This window comes from Tetrahymena thermophila (genome assembly GCF_000189635.1).
Source record: "Tetrahymena thermophila SB210 genomic scaffold scf_8254664, whole genome shotgun sequence".
Lineage (NCBI taxonomy): Eukaryota > Ciliophora > Oligohymenophorea > Hymenostomatida > Tetrahymenidae > Tetrahymena > Tetrahymena thermophila.
In genome coordinates, this window is record NW_002476431.1 from 69283 (window position 1) to 89718 (window position 20436).

Sequence of the window (20436 nt, forward strand, 5' to 3'; positions counted from 1 at the left end):
TAGTAAAATGCTTGAGAATAATACTGTGAAAAAATGGGATTTATAATGTTTTAATCTATTATGAGCAAATGAAAAAAATATAATTTTGTAATTATTAAACAATGAAATTATCATTCATATATTTGGGATATATTTTTTTGATTAAAATCCCTTTACTTTAATATGTTAGCAATTCATATATTAGTTGTATTGTATTGCTTGCTTATTTATTATAAGTGTTAGATTATTGGGGAATTATCAAATTATATAAGAAAAAGAGGGAATAGTTATCAATCAACCAAATAAAGAAATATTAAATATTTTTAATTAAAAAAAAATATGAACTAAAACCCTTTAGGAAGTATGAAAAAAGGATTCGAAGACATTAATATGTATTATAATAACTAGTACTTTGATTTCTAATAAAATCAAATAGGCTCCATACTAGGCTAGGTATTTATCTAAAATAGTTTTGAATTAATATCATTAAATAACTTTACTTTGATTGTGTATTTAGAGCTAAAATAAATTAAGATTTTATATTTTTTAAATTTTAGGAATCAAATCCACTTGATCAAATAAAAGAAAAGGCTGAAGAGTAATCTAATCATGGCCATGGGTATTATATTAACTTTAATTATAGGAGAAATAAGAAAAAAAATATACTTTATTCAATTATTTAGAGGATAGCAAATTTCAGAAGGCCAGCCAAAATAAAAACCTACTAATTCTAAAAACACATACATCAAAAAGATAAATAATTTAGTAAAAACATCTTATGATAATCTTCAAGCACTAGATAATAAATAAGACTTCAACGCCTCTTAGTATTTAATTTTAAAATTTTAAGAAAGTGTGAGTAAAGTTAATGCTTTATAAAAAAATTAGATAAGACAACAGTAAGATGTTAAGAAAAACAAAGTCTAGTTATGGATTAGATTTACTTAATAATTAACACTAAAGTAATTATTTAAGTTAAAAAAATGAATTTAATTCATAAAATGGTTTAAACCATAATCAAATCTTAGCTTAATAGCAATAATAGCAGAGTTAGCAAATGTAAGGATACTCAGATCCTTCAATGATTTAATAGCAATAGCAATCTCTCTAAAACCAAAATGCTAATCCAGCTAAAGAAAACTAAAAGCTTGTCAGAAATAGAGAATCTGCCAGAAACTCAAGAAAGAGAAAGAAAATATATTTAGAATTGTTAGAAAACAAGGTAAAATAAATTTATATTGGAATTTTTATTTTTGTTTTAAATTGAACTATTTATATTTCTTTAGAACTAAAAAAATAACAAATAAATGAAATAAGTAAATAATATTTTAAGAGAAAATATTTGTATTAATAATTCATTAAAAATAAATAACTCTAAATTTCAAAAAGAAATTATTTTTACAGAAATTTATTTCTTAATTTAAATAATGCAAAATAATTGAACCAAGAAAAAAATAAATATTTCAAAATTTATAATGATTATAAATAAATAAATATTTATTAACTAAAGTATAGTTTTTTAATCATAATTTTAAAGTAGTTTTTATGATTTTTAAATTTAAATAGAATTAATTTAATTTAAATATTTATTTGGTGAGAATCAAATTATAAATATAAATTAAATTCATTTATAATAAGTATAATTAATTTTAATATTTAAGGTAACCTAATTGAATGATATTTTGTAAGACTCTAAAAGAATATGCTGTGCTAGTGAGTAGTTATTAAATAATTTATAAACATAAATTCAATATGTAAATTTTTTTGATCATTTTTGATTATTAATAAACTTTTAAAACAATTTTAATATAGAAAAATGACTAGTAAACAAACAAGACTATATTGTTAAATAATTTGCAAAATTCTTTAAACAGTAATGCTAGTGAAAATGATGTTGGAATTATTATAGAAGGTTTAAAGGTAAATAAAAATATTATTTTATAATTTAAAAATTTCAAAATGTTTATTTTCTTTAAAATTCATATTAGAGAAAGTTTGGTTCCAATAACCCTGAAAGAATGATGGTCCTTGATTATTGCTTTAAGCAAATAGCTGAATAAATGCTTCCCGTTCATATGAAATATATCCTTTACGTTGCCTCAGAGTCAAAAGATATTTATTCTCCTGATTAGGACAAGGATGATGAACTCGAAAACTAAAATAAAACACAAGAGTAAAAAAAATATATCAACTTATTACAATATTTAAAACCTTGTTGATAAAAATATTTTTATGAAAAATTTATTAATAGGTTTGAGTTCCCAAAAATTATTCAATCATTAAAGCTCTCAGAATCCTAAAAAAAGAAGGCAATTAAGATGCAAAAAAAACTATCAAAAGAAAAAGAAAAGCTTGAATAGTAATTATTTGTTTTAATTTTATAAATTTACTAGCTTCTATAATAAATAATAGCTAATTTTTTTGGTAAACTATAGGAAAATCATGAAATTTTTTGTTTTTAATTGATGATAAATAATATTTTTATTTTATAATTAAAAGACTTGTTAACAATATGTATGAGACAAAAGAGAAAATGAAGAAAGAGTTGAACTCCTTAGATGAAACTATGGAAAATCTTATTAAAGATTTCAAGCCTTCTTAAATTTCTAAATTCCTTCTTAGCATTGAAAGAACATAATATAATAACCATATGAAATAAGCCTTCTAAAAATTCTTTGAGGTAGAGTTTTTAAATTTCTCTTCTTAAAAATTAATTTTGAAAAACTAGATTTTTTAATTTTATTCATATTTTTTGATAAAATATTGGAAAAAAGTTGAAAATTTAAAAATACATTTTTTACTTCAAGAATATCAATCTATCTATCTTACTTTAAAATATCATTTCAAAAGTCTAAAAAAAGAATTGTTAGTTTTATAATATATGAAAAGTTAACTATTTTTGTTTATTCTTTGTTCTAGTTGTTAATATAAAGTTAATAATTTTTTGAAATTAATATAAAAAGGGTGATAATGATGATAGTGATGATGATAGTGATAATGATTTGTAGTCTTTCATCTAGAACTAGGATAGTTGTAATACTCTGATGGTTGATGTAAACGAGGCCTATGATGTTTATACAGATGCATATGAATTCTTACAAAAGAAGAGACATCTATCTACAGATGTTAACTAAACTAATTTAAATGCCGCTGCATAAGCTGCATTCTAAAATGATTCTAATTGAAAAGATTATTATATTTTAAAAATCTAAATAATAATTTCATTGTATGTATGCAAGCAGAAATTATAAGGGTCTCTTTGTAACCTGATAGGATCTTGGAAATTAATGAAAAAGACAAAGCAATTTATAATAATTGATCTAAAAAATACAAATTATAAAATTTATATATTTCTAGTACTTTTATAATTCAAATTAATAATAATTTTGTGGTGCAAATGCGTTAAAAATAATATTTCATATGTCAACCATATTATGCTTTTATGATTTCTAAAAATAGTTGCTCTTATACTTAATCTATATTTGATAAGTGCATTAAATTGCTAAAATTATGTAATATATACAAATAAAATATGCAATCATATGCTTATAAGAAGAATAACCACTTATTATGAATATTTGAATTGATTTATATACAACTAATGTGTAATTAATATATGGACAAAAAATACTTGAATGAGTTTTAATTAATTAACAAAAATAAACTAGTAATTATTTAAAATTTAGGCTGGCTAAAATCCTAAACCATAAAGTATTTACATTTTCATTGGTGCGATTATAATCTACAAAATTTCCTTTTTTACCCTAAAATATTTCTATCCCTCTTTTTATGCTTGACATACACTTAAGATCCTACGACCTGCACTAAGTGAATTCAATAATTCTTCTCTTATTATCTGTTATTTAATTTAGTTAAGAGTTTTTTAAGCTTTCTTTTAAAGAGCTAAACCAATAATAATAAAAAATAAATATTATAACTAGGTTTATCTTAATTTAGAAGCGAGATGCATATTTGCGTTAATGATTACTCTATTAAGATTTTAAAAGTTTTATCTTTAACTATTCAAATACAAAATATAAATATACAAATTTTGATTTTATGATAAAAATTAAATAGATATGTTTTATATATTTATATGTGCATATTAGAATATTTCTACAGCTAAGACTAATATGTATTTTTTGTTAATATTTATATATCTTTATTACAGTTTTTTTTTTTTATGACATGCTGCCTTTTATATACTTAAGGAATTTTTATTAATAAATTTTATGGTTAATGAGTTATTGAATTTAGAAAATTTTATTTGATTACATAAATTATGCTTAAATTTCTATTCACAAATCAAGTTAAGTAATCTAATTGGTTTAAAAACACTATTTACAAATACTATCCACAATAGAAAAAGCTCACGACTCTTCCTAAGGGTAAATGTCATCTGACGTTTAACGGTTTTAAGTATTTTTTTGGAATGCAAATATATAATTGTATTCTCTGTTGAGATCTTAATTGTCTTTATCATTTTATACCTCTTTTTGTTGCTTTATATTTTGTATAGCCCTCATAGTGATATCAAAATTGCTTTCACGTTTTCTAGTTTAGTGGCTGCTTAGCCCATTTTATTTTGAACTTTTAGCTTAAGTACAACCCATTTCTTAAGTTTTTTTACAATATTTACTACGACTAGGATTTGCTATGATTTTTGTAGCAGGTAATGAATATGTATTTAGGTATTAGTACGAAAATTAAATGGTGCGTTGTTTAAAGGTTTTATTTTTATTTAAGGTATTTTTAATTTTAATAATGTTTATAGAATTTCCCACTAACTTATTCACTGTTTAATGTTTTGCTTTACAAACAATATTAAAATATGTGTTTCTAAATTTGATTAGAAATAAATAGAAATATGATTTGGTTTCGGCACTTTCGAGTAATATTTTATCACGAAACAAGCTTGCAATATAAATAAATAAGGAAATCTTTTGGTTGCTTTTTCTTTATTAATCTAAATAGAGTTAGAAAAAAATTTAAATTTTAACTAATCAAATAAATAAATATATCTAAATTGTTGTGGCTTTTAATAATTGTGAGATGTGTAACATCAAATCAATGTCATCTGAAAATTGAAAACTTATTGATACACTGTTTCAGTTGTGGGATTTTATAAAATTTAAATAATGTTTTGTCATTTACCATAAATTCCTTACAAAATAAAGTTAATTAATTTATTTATTCTCTGAAATTTAAACTAAAAAAACAATAAAACTATTGAAGTCCTTTTCTAATTTATAAATAGCTTACTAAAAATAGTTAAGTATATCAAATTTCTTTTATTTTATTTTTAAAATGTTGGCCTGTATTTTTATTTTTATTGAATGAATTTACAATAAGAAAAAATGGATTGTTTAAAACATTAGAAGTGGTCCATTATAACAGTAGTATATTGCAAAAAAATTATAAATAATTCCAATTATTCATGTTCAGCAAGTAAATCAGGGTGTATAATCAATAAAAGTCTAACAAATTTATGCTTAAATGGCTCAAAAATTTATACATTAAAAAATTTATGTTATGTTTAATTAAGGAATTATAATCAGATAGATCATTTGTAAGCCTTTTTTTATTTTTCATTCAAGCTAATAAAATTCAAAATTAATAAGTAAGCAGATAACACAAATGCTTATTAATTTTTAGTAATGAATTCGTTTAAGCCATTGGCAATTATTAAAAATTAAAACAGGATGTAATAAAAATAAGTAGAAAATCTACAATAGTATGATAATAATTTATATTATTTAAGTATAAATAAATGGTTGGTTGATTATTTACAAGAAACTTCAATTCAATTTCCATTAATTTCCAAAAGTGCTTCATCTACAGTCTTTAAATTTTAGAATGATACTCTATAAACACCTTTAAAATTGTTAAATGGATAGCGAAGTGCTTAAGGAATATATACTTTCTTATTTTTAATAAGTTATTCACCAGATTTATCATTGAATAGATTTTCGATACTTAATTCTAAAGAAAATTTTGGGAATTGTTTAAATTAAATCTGTTTTTCTAATTGCGCTTACTCTTTTGCAGATATTTTAGAAATATTTTAACTTTTTTTCGTTTTCGAGTTTTAATTTACAAGATTGCTTTGTTCTTAATTATCCAAATTGAAGGCTTTGCGATATATTTTTTCATTCTCTTCATTTAGTATATCTCTATCTTGCAGGTATACTTCTATAGCTTTCAATTTTTTAAAATTAGCCTTGTCTAATGCAGTCTAACCATATTAATCTTTAACATTTAAATCACTATAGCAGCTTTCAACTAGGATTTTTATACTTTCAAAATTCCAGTTTTTGACTGCCTACATTAGAGGAGTATTTCCTGTCCTATCCAATTTATTCACATCAGCTCCTCTCAAAAATAAATATTATATTATCGCAGTTCTATTTAATATTGCTGCTAACGAAAGAGGTGTAAACCCATATTTTAAATCTATTTCGCTATTTATATCTAATCCATGGTCAAGCGCATCCTTAATTATATCAAGGTCGTTTTCTAAAATTCCTCTTTTTAAAATATATCTTCTGGTGTGAAAATTAACGCTTCTTGGATTAAGATGCCAAGCAGAATATATTTATGGGCGAAACTAATTCGATAATCCAAGTATGTCTACAGTCCCTGATTTAGGGAGCATATCATATATTTTCCAAGAAAAGAAATCATTTGCAGATCCATATAACCATTCTTAAAAGAGAGCCATATCCCCTTTTTATATAATTATTTTATATTTTGTAAAATTTATAGCTTTAAAATGTTTAGATTGTATAATGCTAAGTAAAATATAATTATTATATCTTAATGTATTTAAAAAAGATTTAAGAATGTTCCTATCAATCAATTGCTGCATGCATACAAGCATATCAATATCAAATAACAATTAAATTTTTAAAGTTTAAGAATAGCAAAAATAATGAATGAAAAAATGAAAAAAAGTATTAACCATTTTTAAGAAAATAAAATACATTTTATTAAATTGAAATTCTTAATTTAAATATTTTTATTAAATTTAAAATTTATTTTGATCAATTATTTATTATAAATTATTTTTTATAATTTATCTTATTGAAAATAATTTATATTCATAATCAATTCATTAAGCAAAATATTAAAAACCAGTAGTAATATACCAAATAGATTTGTAATAAAATATAAGCAAAGTAGATGATTTCAGCTAACACTAATGAACGTAGAAAATTTATTATTCAAATTAGCGTATTAGTAGTTAATTTAATGCATTTATTGATATTAAAAAGATGCCTAACAAGGAGTTTTAATTCATGTTGCTGATACTGCTGTTGGATTAATTTAATATGGTATACCTCCTATGACAGTTTCATAAACCCTTAATATTTATAATTAAGTTCCAACCTACTTTATACTACCACAAAAATAGTTTAATAAAGAAAATGGACTTCTTGTAATTTATGATTTTCCTTTTAACTACTTTAATACTTATTGCTACTAAATCAGTATTCAAACTGATGTATTATTCATAATTTGAAAGATTCAATCATATCAATTTTATGATATTCTCAACTCCTTCTAAACAATTAATAGTTAGTAGATTTAGAATAACCAGTTAGATACAATGCCTTAAAATGCCACAAAATCACTACAATTATATGTACAGAAGAAGAAGTAGAAGACATCTAATGCTACATATAAGAGAGTTTCTTAGGGCCTTAAAATATTAAAAAAGAAGTAATTTATAAAATAACAAACAAAACAAAAGAAATAATTAAATTAATTTTAAATTAATAATATTATTAATCAACAAAAAAAAAGGAACTGAGACATTAATTCCATACTTCATTTGACTAAGAAGGAATTCCTTAATTTGAAAAGGAATAGCAATACATATATAAACATATATTAGGAATTAAAGATAATATTGATATCAATTATTTTGTAAGATTTGCCTTTTATGACAAGGACGGTAATAATATATTTTAAAACTATCAAATAAATAAATACTGAAAGTTTTTCCTTCAAATTTAAAAAAGGATGTGTTTCACTTGGTAGAGGCGTTGACATTGAAAATAATGGTAAAAGAGTCACAATCACGGAAAATTCAAAAATAAAATAATTAATTGAAATTGAGGAAACTGAAAATTAGATATTTTAATACTTATTAGATATTGAAACACAGCAAGAATTGTAATTCATAAAAAAAATCAAAATAAAATTAATTTTTTTTACAAATCTAAGGTTAATTCACCAGAGAATGGTTTAGTAAGTGTAAGTAATTGATGAAAATAGTGAAAGCAAGCTGAATACTGAAAGTGATAAAAACAAGCATGATTTTATACCACCTTTATTCAATTATACAGGTTTATCATCTCCTTTTGACTCAAGCAAGCCTGTAAGAAAATTGATATCTTTTTTAATATAGCTTATTTTTTATTAATATTGCTAATGAATTAAAAAAGAGTGGCTTTATCATTTGGATTAATGGCAGAGCAGGTCTAGTTGATCCACCTATATTTACAACAAATTATCTTTAATCTCACTATATTCCTACTAATATTATTGATTGGGTTATTTTAACTAATTGTCATAGTGAATGTGATATTGGTGTTCTGCAAAGATTTGTTGAATCTTCAAGAATGGAAGTAATTAGAATAAAAATAATAATCTCAAAATTTTAAATATTTTTTAAAAAACTAGATTATTTCTACACCAACAATTATTAACTCGTTCATAAATAAATATTCAAGAATATGTAAAATTAATAGTGAATTAATGAGAAGATTATTTAAATTTAAGCCAGTTGTTATTGGTGCAGCAATCAACTTAAATGGTTGTGTTATCCGTTTTCATTATAATTTTCACGTAATACCAAGCATAGGCTTTGAAATAAATAATTAGAATGCATCAATTTATTATTCTGGCTATAATCTCTATGACCCTAAACTGTAAGTTAAATTTTCATAAATAGTATATGTCTTACTTCTTAATTTGTACAAAGATTTTCAGCAATCAGTAAAAAATAAGTCATCACAATGAAAAGATTCGAACTCCTAGCAAATACTAAATTCATTCATAACAGAATTCTTTTTGATGCTGGAAATCCAATAGCTCATACTTAACTAAGCATTTTATAGTAGCTACCTTAGCAGACTCACAAAAATATAAGACTCATTTACACAGATGAAGATTGCTTACCTAACGAGTATAAGTAGTCATTTTAAATATCATCAGTAAGTACTTTCATAATTAAGTTTACTCAAAACAATAAGTCTACTTTATAAATTAGATAGGATTATAATATACTCAAACAGAAGACCCTGATTTAAAAGTAAAAAAACATAAAGCTTTAGATTATATGATGAAGCTTGAAATATTAGCATAAGTTGATGTATTCGAAGGAATATCTTTAAAAAATTTAAGAGACTTAATTGATATTGCAAACGAAGAATTTTTCACAAAAGGATAATACGTAAAGCACTAAAAAAATTATTTTGGTTTTCTATTTTTTTACATACTTTTTCACTTAGGTAATAAAATAAAATACCCTTGGTAATAAATGGTATATTATTTTGAAAGGATCAGTTAAAGTATTTTCAGAAAAAAAAATATTTGAAGACAGAATATTTTCTGTAGGAGAGTATTTTGGAGAATCTGCTTTGATTCTTGAGCAACAACAAGGTTAATCATAAAGAAGAATGGCTAGGTAAATTAACTAATATTTTAAATTTGCTAAAACTTTATTTTAACATAAAGTGTTTAAGCTCTGAGTGATTTACATGTTCTAACTCTAGAAAAGTAAGATTTTTGGTTTGCTTTTGGATAAGGAAAAGAAAGTAGTGGACTAAAAATTCTTCAGAAGTAGCAAAGATTGCTACATTCGCGTATTAATAAATCAATCTAGATTATAGAACAGTAATTAATTAATTTAAATTATTTTACTTTATAATTTTTATTTATAAATACTTAGTAACTCATTTTTGAAAGATTTGAATGAAACCTAAAAGACTTAGCTTGAAATGATACTTATAAATCAAGACGCTAAAAAAGATTAATTTTTATGGAGGGTAGGAGAATAAGCCAAATTTGGAATTATTGTAAAATCAGGATAGTTCAAATTTGTTGACTGTCCTGAAGCTGATATAAATATGGATATTAAAAAAGGATTTTTTATTGGGGAAATATCTTCATTAATAAATGAATCTGAAAATACAACATCACTTTAGGCTAATTCTGATGATTGTGCATTCTTTAAAATAGATAGACATGACTTGATAGGGTTTTTAAGAAGAAATCCAGGTCTTTTTCTTGCTTTTGGTGATTCCAAATATTTTATCTGATTTTTAAAATATTAATAAAGTTAATTTATTTCAAGAAATATATAAAGTCTTTGCATTTTTTAAAACTTACTTGTAAGTGGATTATAATTCAATTTATTTTTCTAAAATATTTTTGAAATTATAAAAATTACATTTTGTGTTAATTCATTTGCATACTTAAAAATGTTAAATAAATTTTGTTTTCAAAAGATTTTTTGTACAAAAATAAACTAACTAAGCATTTTATAAAAATACAATTCTTTATTTTAATTAATAATATCTTATGATATATTTCTATAAAAATTCTTTTTTAGCATTTTATTATGTAAACAAAATTTCATATTTATTATCTAAAAAGTATTTTTTATAATTTTATTATAATAAAAGAAAAAGCATGAAAAATATAACTATTTCTAATTTTTTTACAATCACTCAAATCTTACCTAAATAAAGTATTTGATATTTTGAATATTTAAATTAACTTTATAATTTAACTTTATTTATATTAGCAGATTCATTTGAATTTTATCAAAAAATAAAATTTGATTTTTTTCGTATGCATTTAATTAATTCACATACTCTTACTGAATTACATACAAATTTCATACTTATGATTTTATATGTTTTCTTTTCTTTGTATTCAATTATTGTAAATTTTAATTATCATTATTCTCAAAATAAGATGTGTTTTAAAAATTTTTTTGAATTAAAGTTTAGCCAAAACTGTTGTTATTATTTTAAATTGTATTTTGTATTTCTGAATATTTATTTCTATTCTAATTATCTATATACCTTATTTGGTTAGCATTGCTGAAAAAATTATCAATCTAATTTTTAGGTGTTAATCTTTATTATTCAATTTTGTTTATGAACTAAATTTTTGACTCTTCCTTACTAAAAGGCTATAAATCACCATTTGAAGATACTCCTCTTTTAGAAAATAGTAATTTCCTTCTTGCTTTTATCCTATCTATTTCGTTTAAACAAACACTGTAATTTTGTTGAAGAGGAATTATATATGTTTATTTTTCGCCATTAACAGTAGTTTCTTAGAGGTTTTAAAACACAACATTATCTTTATTTAAGTGAGCTTACACAGAAAGAGGAGGTTTTATTACTTTGGAGCTTATTGGTTGTTAGACATTTATAATTTTATTTGCTCTTTAACATATCGAACTCTTTCCTCTTTTTTAATATTAAAGCAACTCACTTGTTTGATAAATATTTTGGTTATTTTAAATTTAATATGAACTTGGGTTTTCATAACACTCTTAAAAATTATTTTGATTTATCAAATTGGTGTTTTGTATAATTTTACTATTAACTATAAATTTTTAAGCTACTAATGGATCTTTTTTTTCTCTACTAGAGATTTGTAAGCGGGAGTCAGCATCTAAGCCTTTTAATTCTGAAGGAACATAGCTTCTCATTTTACCTCCCATTACCTCACCTAGTTTTTATTCTGGACTATTTTCACTAGGAATTTTAATCTTTATTTGATAGTGAGGAAAATATTTATCATAATGACTTTACTAACTTTTGCTATATTATTAAAAGTATATATTCATAGGACTATTTTCTCTTTAATTTAAACATTTCCTCTCTAGCTATTTGTATTATTCTATTTCTTTTTGATACTAAGAATAATCTAGGGATTATCTCCCCATACTGTTATAACTGTTATGTTCTTGGTCTAACTATTTACTTTTTTAGTTTTCAATTTCTTGAATTTTAACTATTTAAGAAAAATTTTAAGAATTTTATTAGCATTAATTTTATTCTTCATTCTGCTTTGCATAATCTAAAACAACTATAGACTACTGATACATATTTCTAGAGCTTAAATTTGATTATTTATGGGAATATATCTTATCTTTTTGAATGGATTATTCATGATGTGAGGGAATTTTATTATCGTCCTCTTTGGTATTTATTTTTTAAAGAAAACTATTTTGAAATATATTTTACTAAGGATTCTTTTCATTTTATTGATTTTTTTAAAAAAGCATTTTCATATTCATGTATTGTTCGAAGGGTATATTTTGACTATTCTTAGTTTATGTTTATCTTTCATTATTATCATCCTATTTTATTGGACTTTAATTGAAGCTCTTCGATCTTTTAATATCATCTTTCTTTTTTTAAAATTAGTTTAGAGAAACATTATAACTTTCCTCAATATCTTTTGAATTATTTTGTAAATGGCTATTATACGATTTCTTTCTATCTTTTTCCATTTTTAAAAGTTTTAATTTTTGCATATTAGAAGAAAGGTACATTTGAGAAGGTGCTGGAACCTATCTATTATCATTCTTAGCTTTTTTAGGTAAGAATGATGTATATAACTCTTATAGTTCCATTCTTTCTTTGAAAATATGTCTTGTTCAAAAAAAAGATAATTTTTATTATTTAAAATTAAAGATTTTTAAGAAAAGAAAGACAAATTTTCAAAAGAAAATTTAATGGTTGTAAATTAAAAATCAAATTTTATATCTAATATGTATCTAATTATTATTATTATTACTATTTATAAGCCATTTAGAAGTTAAACAAGTAAAAATGCTAAATTTATTTTTGCTTATTTAAATTTAATAAAATAAAATAATATTTAAAAAAATAAAATTTTATTTCAAAAGTAGAATTAATTAATTAATTAATTAATTGATTTTATTAAATCTAATAATATAAAAATATAATTTTTTATTTTATTAAGATAAAGTAAGAATGATTTTAATTTAGGAATTCCAATAATATTAAAAAATGTTGATCAATTATTTTCAGTATTTAGCTTTAAAAAAACTTTCTGTAATTTTAAGAAAAATCAAAAAATTGATTTGCTTATTACCAATTTTTCATTCAGCGTATTAAAAAGAGTAATACAATTCCTTGTATCTTATTATTATTGATAAAATTAGATCTTTCAACTCATTAACAATCAATGTATTTTTGGGTGTATTTTATAATAAAAACCTAATTTGAAACTTAAAATTTTGTAAAAAATATTTGGAAAAGTGATATTAACTTTGAATAAATTCACTAGATTTTTACGATTAATTAATAATTAACCATATTAAGTCGTAAACATTATAGATTTTTATTATCTTCATCATAAAAAATACAATTTACTTTTAAAAATTTTAAAATAATCTAGATGTATTAATTTTAATCACTAAATAGAAACCTAAAACAGTTTTTAAATTCGTATGAATTTTCACCAATTTGGAGAGAAGAAACTTTTGTGGAAAAAAAAAATGTTTATGATTCTTAATTTAGTAATATCATTCATTGATTCATTGATTAATTTCTTTTGTTTTATATTAATATACTAAAAAAACTAATACAAAATATCATTTTGATTTATTAAGTTAAAAGTAAAGTAAAAATTGGTCACAAACTTAAGAAATAATTACTAAATATAAACAAACAATCATTTATTACATTTAACAAGAATGAGTAAAGAACTAAAGTAGGAATAAAATTCTATTTATGAAATTACTAAAAAGCTTGAGCAAAACGACATAAAATACTTTTAGAATCCTGACATATAGCATTTAACATCAAGGAAGTTCTCAGATGTATTTATTTAGCATATTTCTACCAAATTTTTTTGTCTTAAAGCAATGACTTTACAAATTATATTTCTCATTTATTTTTTAATAATCAAAAAAGTATCGCTGGACAATTCTTCATTTAGCTGTTTGGCACAATAGATACTAAATTTTAAGTGAACTTTTGCAAAAACCTGAAGTGCAGTCGCTTGTAAACTGCATAGATTCAGTAATAAATTTAAAATATTTTTACACTATATTTTGATTAAATAAAGTATGCAATTATACTAACCAAAATACAACTAACTATAGCTAGACAAGGCACCCAAAACAATCAGAACAAATATAAAACAAAAAAATTTATTGTATTTTTAAAATAAAACTGTTGAAGCAAAGCCATTAGATCTATATTTTCTACAAAGCACACTACAATTTATATTTTATATATATAATTTAAATATTTTTATCTTAAAATGTTTTCATTAGATTCAATTATTTTCTTTCTATAAATTAGAATAGTGAAACACCCTTACACTTAGCGTTTTATGATAGAAAACATGAATGTACTCTTCTTTTGTTATAATACGGAGCAAAGTTTGACATGAAAAATTAAGTAAAATATTAATTAGATTTGCAAATAGGTTTAGAAAAAACACAATTAGCAATGATAGAAAATTTTGAGTTATTTTAATCAAATCTTTAACATATATTTTAGATAAAATAAAGACCTGTTGATGTGGTTGCAGGAAAGAAAGAAAATTAAATATAATTCCTCTAGTCGTTAATGAAATAGAAAGTTTCATCAAGTGAAGATGTAAAATAGATGCTAAGTATGCTGAAAAGAAGAGTAAATAAAATAAAAAGTTTGAATTAAAATGAAGTGGATGACTATAACGAGATTCTTCTGACTAAAAGTGACACTATGATTAATTCTAATTAGCTTTTAGTAAATTTTTCATCTTTTTAACAAATTTAGTTACTTATTTTTTAACGTAAACGCATAAACATTATTTTTAATTATTATTTAAGTTAAGTCTTAAATACATTTAATAGGAAATGGAAAACTCTTGCATAGATGAAATACCGCTCGAAGCTTGTCCAAATCAGATATTAGAATTTAAAACTAAACATTTTATACATTTATTAGATTATTATTCTACAACCAAGTGAAAAAAAATTCTAAGAAAAAATGAAAGAAGACTTTATATACAAATAAATATTAATGAAATTATTTTCTAACTACTAAAAATGAAGAAGAAGATGATGCTTATTCAATCTTAAAAACTAAACAAATAATTCCTCTCATTTATAAATACATACAACCAACTGACTGACTGACTGACTTAACTAAATAAAGTCATACACTTAATTTACTAATAGTTATCTCATACTTACAATATCAAAACTTTATATCTACTTCTCAAAAATAATAATAATAACAATTATTATAATGCTATCTATCTATCAACAAAATGGATACATTTAGATTTAATAATAACCAAAATAATATAAAATTATAAAAAATTTTATGATCTAAATTTAAAATTAATCCAATTAATCTAATAAATTTTCAATAATATATCTATCAATACTTAATATAAATAATCTTTGTTGTTAATATAAACTAATTCTTTAGTTAATTTATATGATATCAAATTTTCTTTTATTATCATACAATGATTACTTTTATTTAATTTATTAATCTCACTTTCTTATTTCATATTTTTATCTTTAAAATTTATTTAAGTCATTCTTATCTATTTTAAACGTAAATCTTATCTAGTTTTAACAAAATACTAATTTCTAAATTAATTTTTATAAAAACAAAAATATTCAAAGAAGTAAATATATATTGTAAGCATTTTTACTTTAAAATAATAAAACACCACTTTTGATCAAATATATCATATGAATCAAAAAGAAATGAAAATTGAAGGAAATATAAAAAGAAGATTTTAATTATATTTTTTAAGATTGCATGAAATTTATTTATTAGATAGCAAAAAAAAACAAAGGAAAATTGTTTTAATGAAGAGTTAAGTTAGTAGTTTATGTATTTTAATAAAAATTATTTTAATTAAACCCAAATATTTAAAGAGTATATTTTATAAGATGAAACAAAATTTAACTGAATTTCTAAATTTCTTAAAAATAAACAAATTATAATAATATTTTTTAATAAGATTAAAGGTATTTTTTGGAAAATATTTTTGATATTTTCAAAATTAGTAATAAGCAAATTTAATAAAGTAAAAAATCAAGAGAGATAAGTGTTTATTTTGAGGCAAATATAAAGAAGTAATATTCACAAAATAAATAAGTTTTTGTTTAAGATTGATTTATTGATTAAATTTAATATTTTTAATATTTTTTGTCTATTTTATTTTATATCGTTTGTTTGTTGAAATTGAATAAAATATTTTTAAATTTATTTTATTTATTTATTTATTTACATAGTTTATTTTAGAAGAGTTAAATGAAAGTTTTGACTTATTGGCTAACTTAAACTAGCAAGCAAAAAATTAAGTCAATTTTACATTTTCAAAAGAGAATCAGATTTTTATAGGATTAAGTTAGAGTTTTATTTGGAAGAAAGACTGTTATTTGAGCATGACTCTTTCATAGATTGAATAGACTCCACAGAATTTCTTTTATACAACTATTTAACTTTTTCATATGGCATTTTTTCTTCTGCTGATAATTCAATTCCTAATTTTTCACAAATCCATGCAAACACTCTTTAAGACTCAGAATATCTTAGCTCTAATGAATCACATTTCAAAATGGTAATTATAAAGTGTCTGTCTTTAACCCTCCAGGATGTTGTCAAGCATGGACCTGCAGTACATGTTACTCCTGTTTTAACACCATCACATATTGTATTATATCTCAATAAACACTTGTTTGTATTTTCCCAACTAGCTATTCTTATACTACCTTGCTTGTTCCTTACTTAACACGTATACTGTTTTGTCTTTACAATTTATCTAAATAGTTATGACTTAGTCAAGCAATGAGCAGATAATTTACAAATATCTAAAGCACTTGACCTATTACTTTTATTTACTAATCCATGAGGATTTGAATATTTTGTATTTGCTAGTTTTAAATCCTTCGCAACCCTATTCATCTCTTTAAGAAAACACTTAATTGCATCTTTAGCTTTACAATTTTCAAAACTATTAGGATTCTATTAAAGTTATTCTTTATAGTCATTGTCTTCAAAGAATAAAATTCTTCCCATATATTCCTTTTTAAAAAGAAATTTTAGTAAAAGTATGTTTTTTACACAATTAATTTTACAGCTAATGCAAAAGCTGCATCGTTTCCTGATGGGAGCATTAAACCATGTAATAAATCCCAAACAGAAAGCTGATCTCCAGACCTCAAATAAGCGCTTGTCCCTAAAATACATTTATTTAAATAATTTATAATGTATATTGTTATTTTCACTTTAAAATAATTTACCTATCATAGATGCTGCTGCTCTTGAGACTTTTATCTATTCAGTTTGTTTAATTTTTTTCTTTTATATTGCTTAACAAATAATATAACAAGTCATTATTTTTGTTAAAGAAGCAACTTCTCTAGGCTTTTTACCTTTTAAACAAAGTATTGGTTTATTTTTTTCCACATCAAATATACAAACGCTTTTAGCAGTGAGATTTAGCGAACTAAGCTCTTTTGATTTGAATTTTTATTCTAATTGATCATCTACAATATTATTAGAGCTAATTTAAACTTAAAATAAAAAACAATTATTTATAAACATCAAAATTTTGAAAAATAGTTCAATATTTCAAGATTAATAAAATGTTTTTTTGGCTTTAACTTTTATTTGAAATATTTAATTAAAAAATAGAAATACCTAAAGAAGGAAGAATAACTGAATTATTTATTTTAACTTTTTTATTATCTTTCATTTATTACTATATAAATTCTTTATTTATTTCTTCATCTTCATCCAAGTACTCTTCTGAATAGGCATTATCATCATCAAGTAAATATTCATTACCAACTATTTTCATATGCAACTACTGATTTTCAAGCTAGTCTGCTAAAGTTTAAAAATCTTAATCATATTATTCAAATTTTTCTTCTTAATTTGAAAGTATTTGTGTGTTTTATGAAGTTTTAGCTTATAGAGGAATTTCTTAAAGATTAATATGATTTTTACTAAATTATTATAAAAAAAATTTAATTTAATTCTATAAAATGAAATTTTTATACCCATAAGTAAACATAAGTTTAATAAAATTATAATTAAAGTTGTTAAATTTTTAAAAATAGTTTTAAATTAATACTTTCTTTATATTTAAATAAATAAAATTATATCAACCAAAATACTTTTGGGGTTAATTCAGTTCTGAAAAATTATTTTACAAAAAAATTTGAGTAATAATTTGAGGTTTATATAGAAAAAAAAAAAATTTATTGAAGTTTTATTTTGAGGTTTATTGGTAAATTTTTTTTAATTTAATAAAATTAGAATTATAATTTGTAGTATTATTTTTATAAATAAAATTACCTTTTTTTAAACTTCTTTCTTTTCGAGCATAAAAATGAAGAATTTTTTTTAGTCTATTTTTAGGTGATTTATTTTTTGATATTATCATTAAATTAAATTTAGCTAAAAGTTGTTGATAATAAATATCTATCTGATTACTATTGTGATTGTTTTTATTGTAGATCTTATTCATTTTTTGAATTTTTTTTCCCTAAGTTTAAATCATTATATAAGGTATTAACTATAGATTAAGGATCACTAAGCCTTAAGATTGAATGGCGTTTTTACATTGGTTATTAAGTTTGGCTTAATGTATCTTTAGTATTTTTTTTATCACTTTCTAGTGCTTTACTGTTTTATGAGATTGCATTTAGAGGTGGAGCACTGCCATCTCTATTACGAGTAGTTATAGGAAGGATTTATTAATTAATTTCAGACGAATTATCTAAAATTTTTTAATAATCAACTATATTAACTGCCTTTGAATCGTAATTTTAGTTACTTGGTTTGATTAAAAATGTATTAGAATCTCTCATAACATTTCTTTATTTTGATTTATCTTAGTCAACTGCTTCTTGTAATGCTTAATTTGAATTATCTTAAAAAAATTACATATTTTTGCTTTCATTGCTTTTAGATCTATTTGGAGATTGTGAGTCATTTTATTATTTATTTTATATTTTTGAAGAAATTCTTGAATCATTTTTAGGATAGTTGCTAATAGCTTTTTAAGAAGCCTTCTACCCAACTGAATCATTTTAAAATTGTATAATTTTTTTAATTTAATCTTAATTGTTAAGTCTCATTGGAGAATCATCATCTTTATCAGTAGCTGGTAAATCGTTCTTGTTGCTTGATTAGGTAGATACTGAAGAAGATGGAGATACTACTTTTGTTACTATCTTTTGAGCTTTAATTGATATTTCAGTTAAATTTTTGTTTTCCTTTTAGTATGGATTGCTTAAATGATTATTTAGTTCTTACTTAAGCTGATTTTTATTTCTCTTTTATGGACTTTAGCTAGTAGAGATTGCTGAAGCATTGGAGTTTCTAAACTTTATTATATACTATCTACTTCCACGCTAAAATTTTTAACTAGTTGAGTTCTTAATAGTGTTTAAAGCAGTTGCTGTGACATTCATATTTGATTGATCTACACAAACTAATTAAGGCTAAACAAATTTGTTAATATTACTCCTTTGCATCAAGGGATAGAAGTTATTTATGCTGCTATTTTGAAAGTAGTTCATCTTAATATTAAAATTTTAAGTGAAGCTTTTCGCAATCGATTAATATATTAATGTCTCTCTCTACCTTTATATCTCCAAAGTTTATTTTTTTAATAGAAATTAAAGAATTAAAACAATTAATTAAAATTTCTATTAATTTCTTGCAAAGTTTGTTTTATTTCTTTATAAATTAAGGGAGATTAAGGAAAGCCAAAGTACAAACTACTGAACAGGTAAATGAATAAATGTAATTTAAAAGTTAATGACCAATAGAAATTTAGCATATTTAATTGGTATTTAGCACTCTTTTATTAATAAAAAAGATTATCATTTGAATTTGTTACAATATTAAATTCCTCTTTATTGATTTTTTGCCATATTTTCAATAATTTTGATAATTAATATTTGATAATTTTATTTTTCAGCCATCAATAAATACTTCTTAAAAATACATAAAATCAAATCTTTTTTCTAATCCACATTTAATTCATCTTCACATTCTTCAATTTTATTATAAAAAAGATTTATTTATTTATTAATTGTTTTTAAAATTTTTAGAAAATTTACTTAAAATATATTCTTAATTTATCTTTAAATAATAGATATTACTAAATCAAAAAGTATTAATAGAAAAGATAGATTCAAATGAAAAGTCTCCAAAATATAAATAACAAATATTAGAATAACAATTAATTTTTAAAAATTTTCCAATCTATTTTTAAATTTAACAATTCATTCTACTAATTTTAGTAAATAATTCATTTCGAATAATATAATTTTTATTTATTTTTTTCAAAACTAAATTTCTCTCTGTTGATTAAAAAATATTTATTTTATAATGCTAGAATTTATTTTATTATAAAGGA

At 21.8% G+C, this 20436-nt stretch overlaps 7 protein-coding genes across 7 annotated transcripts; 3 read left to right on the top strand and 4 right to left on the bottom strand. All coding sequences in view use genetic code 6, as the record gives it.

Moving 5' to 3' along the window:
• Positions 1-255: 255 nt before the first annotated feature.
• Positions 256-3164, top strand: TTHERM_00522030 (basic region leucine zipper protein; the record flags this gene model as incomplete). The annotated part of the gene is made up of 11 exons (XM_001014381.4): positions 256-432; positions 537-598; positions 663-806; positions 868-941; positions 1008-1201; positions 1641-1733; positions 1792-1899; positions 1968-2152; positions 2231-2338; positions 2479-2659; positions 2943-3164. Exons 1-11 carry the CDS (start codon positions 319-321, stop codon positions 3162-3164), a joined length of 1485 nt encoding a protein of 494 aa, XP_001014381.3. The 5' UTR covers positions 256-318.
• Positions 3165-4349: 1185 nt separating this feature from the next.
• TTHERM_00522040 (hypothetical protein) lies at positions 4350-4592 on the bottom strand (the record flags this gene model as incomplete). The annotated part of the gene is made up of 1 exon (XM_001014382.1): positions 4350-4592. The coding sequence occupies one exon, from the start codon at positions 4590-4592 to the stop codon at positions 4350-4352; it is 243 nt and encodes an 80-aa protein (XP_001014382.1).
• Positions 4593-5782: 1190 nt separating this feature from the next.
• TTHERM_00522050 (ankyrin domain protein) lies at positions 5783-6700 on the bottom strand (the record flags this gene model as incomplete). The annotated part of the gene is made up of 1 exon (XM_001014383.3): positions 5783-6700. The coding sequence occupies one exon, from the start codon at positions 6698-6700 to the stop codon at positions 5783-5785; it is 918 nt and encodes a 305-aa protein (XP_001014383.1).
• A 461-nt stretch (positions 6701-7161) lies between these two features.
• On the top strand, positions 7162-10307 carry TTHERM_00522060 (cyclic nucleotide-binding domain protein; the record flags this gene model as incomplete). Its single annotated transcript, XM_001014384.3, has 13 exons — positions 7162-7186; positions 7254-7417; positions 7558-7701; positions 7786-7936; positions 8004-8157; positions 8209-8362; positions 8430-8612; positions 8668-8915; positions 8969-9200; positions 9257-9439; positions 9498-9673; positions 9724-9882; positions 9938-10307. 13 exons carry the CDS (start codon positions 7162-7164, stop codon positions 10305-10307), a joined length of 2343 nt encoding a protein of 780 aa, XP_001014384.3.
• A 581-nt stretch (positions 10308-10888) lies between these two features.
• TTHERM_00522070 (hypothetical protein) lies at positions 10889-12646 on the bottom strand (the record flags this gene model as incomplete). The annotated part of the gene is made up of 1 exon (XM_001014385.2): positions 10889-12646. The coding sequence occupies one exon, from the start codon at positions 12644-12646 to the stop codon at positions 10889-10891; it is 1758 nt and encodes a 585-aa protein (XP_001014385.2).
• A 1089-nt stretch (positions 12647-13735) lies between these two features.
• On the top strand, positions 13736-15004 carry TTHERM_000522079 (ankyrin repeat protein; the record flags this gene model as incomplete). Its single annotated transcript, XM_012797314.1, has 5 exons — positions 13736-13861; positions 13956-14063; positions 14349-14447; positions 14550-14780; positions 14864-15004. 5 exons carry the CDS (start codon positions 13736-13738, stop codon positions 15002-15004), a joined length of 705 nt encoding a protein of 234 aa, XP_012652768.1.
• A 1357-nt stretch (positions 15005-16361) lies between these two features.
• On the bottom strand, positions 16362-19591 carry TTHERM_00522080 (D-alanyl-D-alanine carboxypeptidase family protein; the record flags this gene model as incomplete). The annotated part of the gene is made up of 5 exons (XM_001014386.2): positions 16362-17084; positions 17138-17238; positions 17303-17575; positions 17703-18010; positions 18363-19591. The coding sequence occupies 5 exons, from the start codon at positions 19589-19591 to the stop codon at positions 16362-16364; spliced, it is 2634 nt and encodes an 877-aa protein (XP_001014386.2).
• Between the last annotated feature and the right edge of the window lie 845 nt (positions 19592-20436).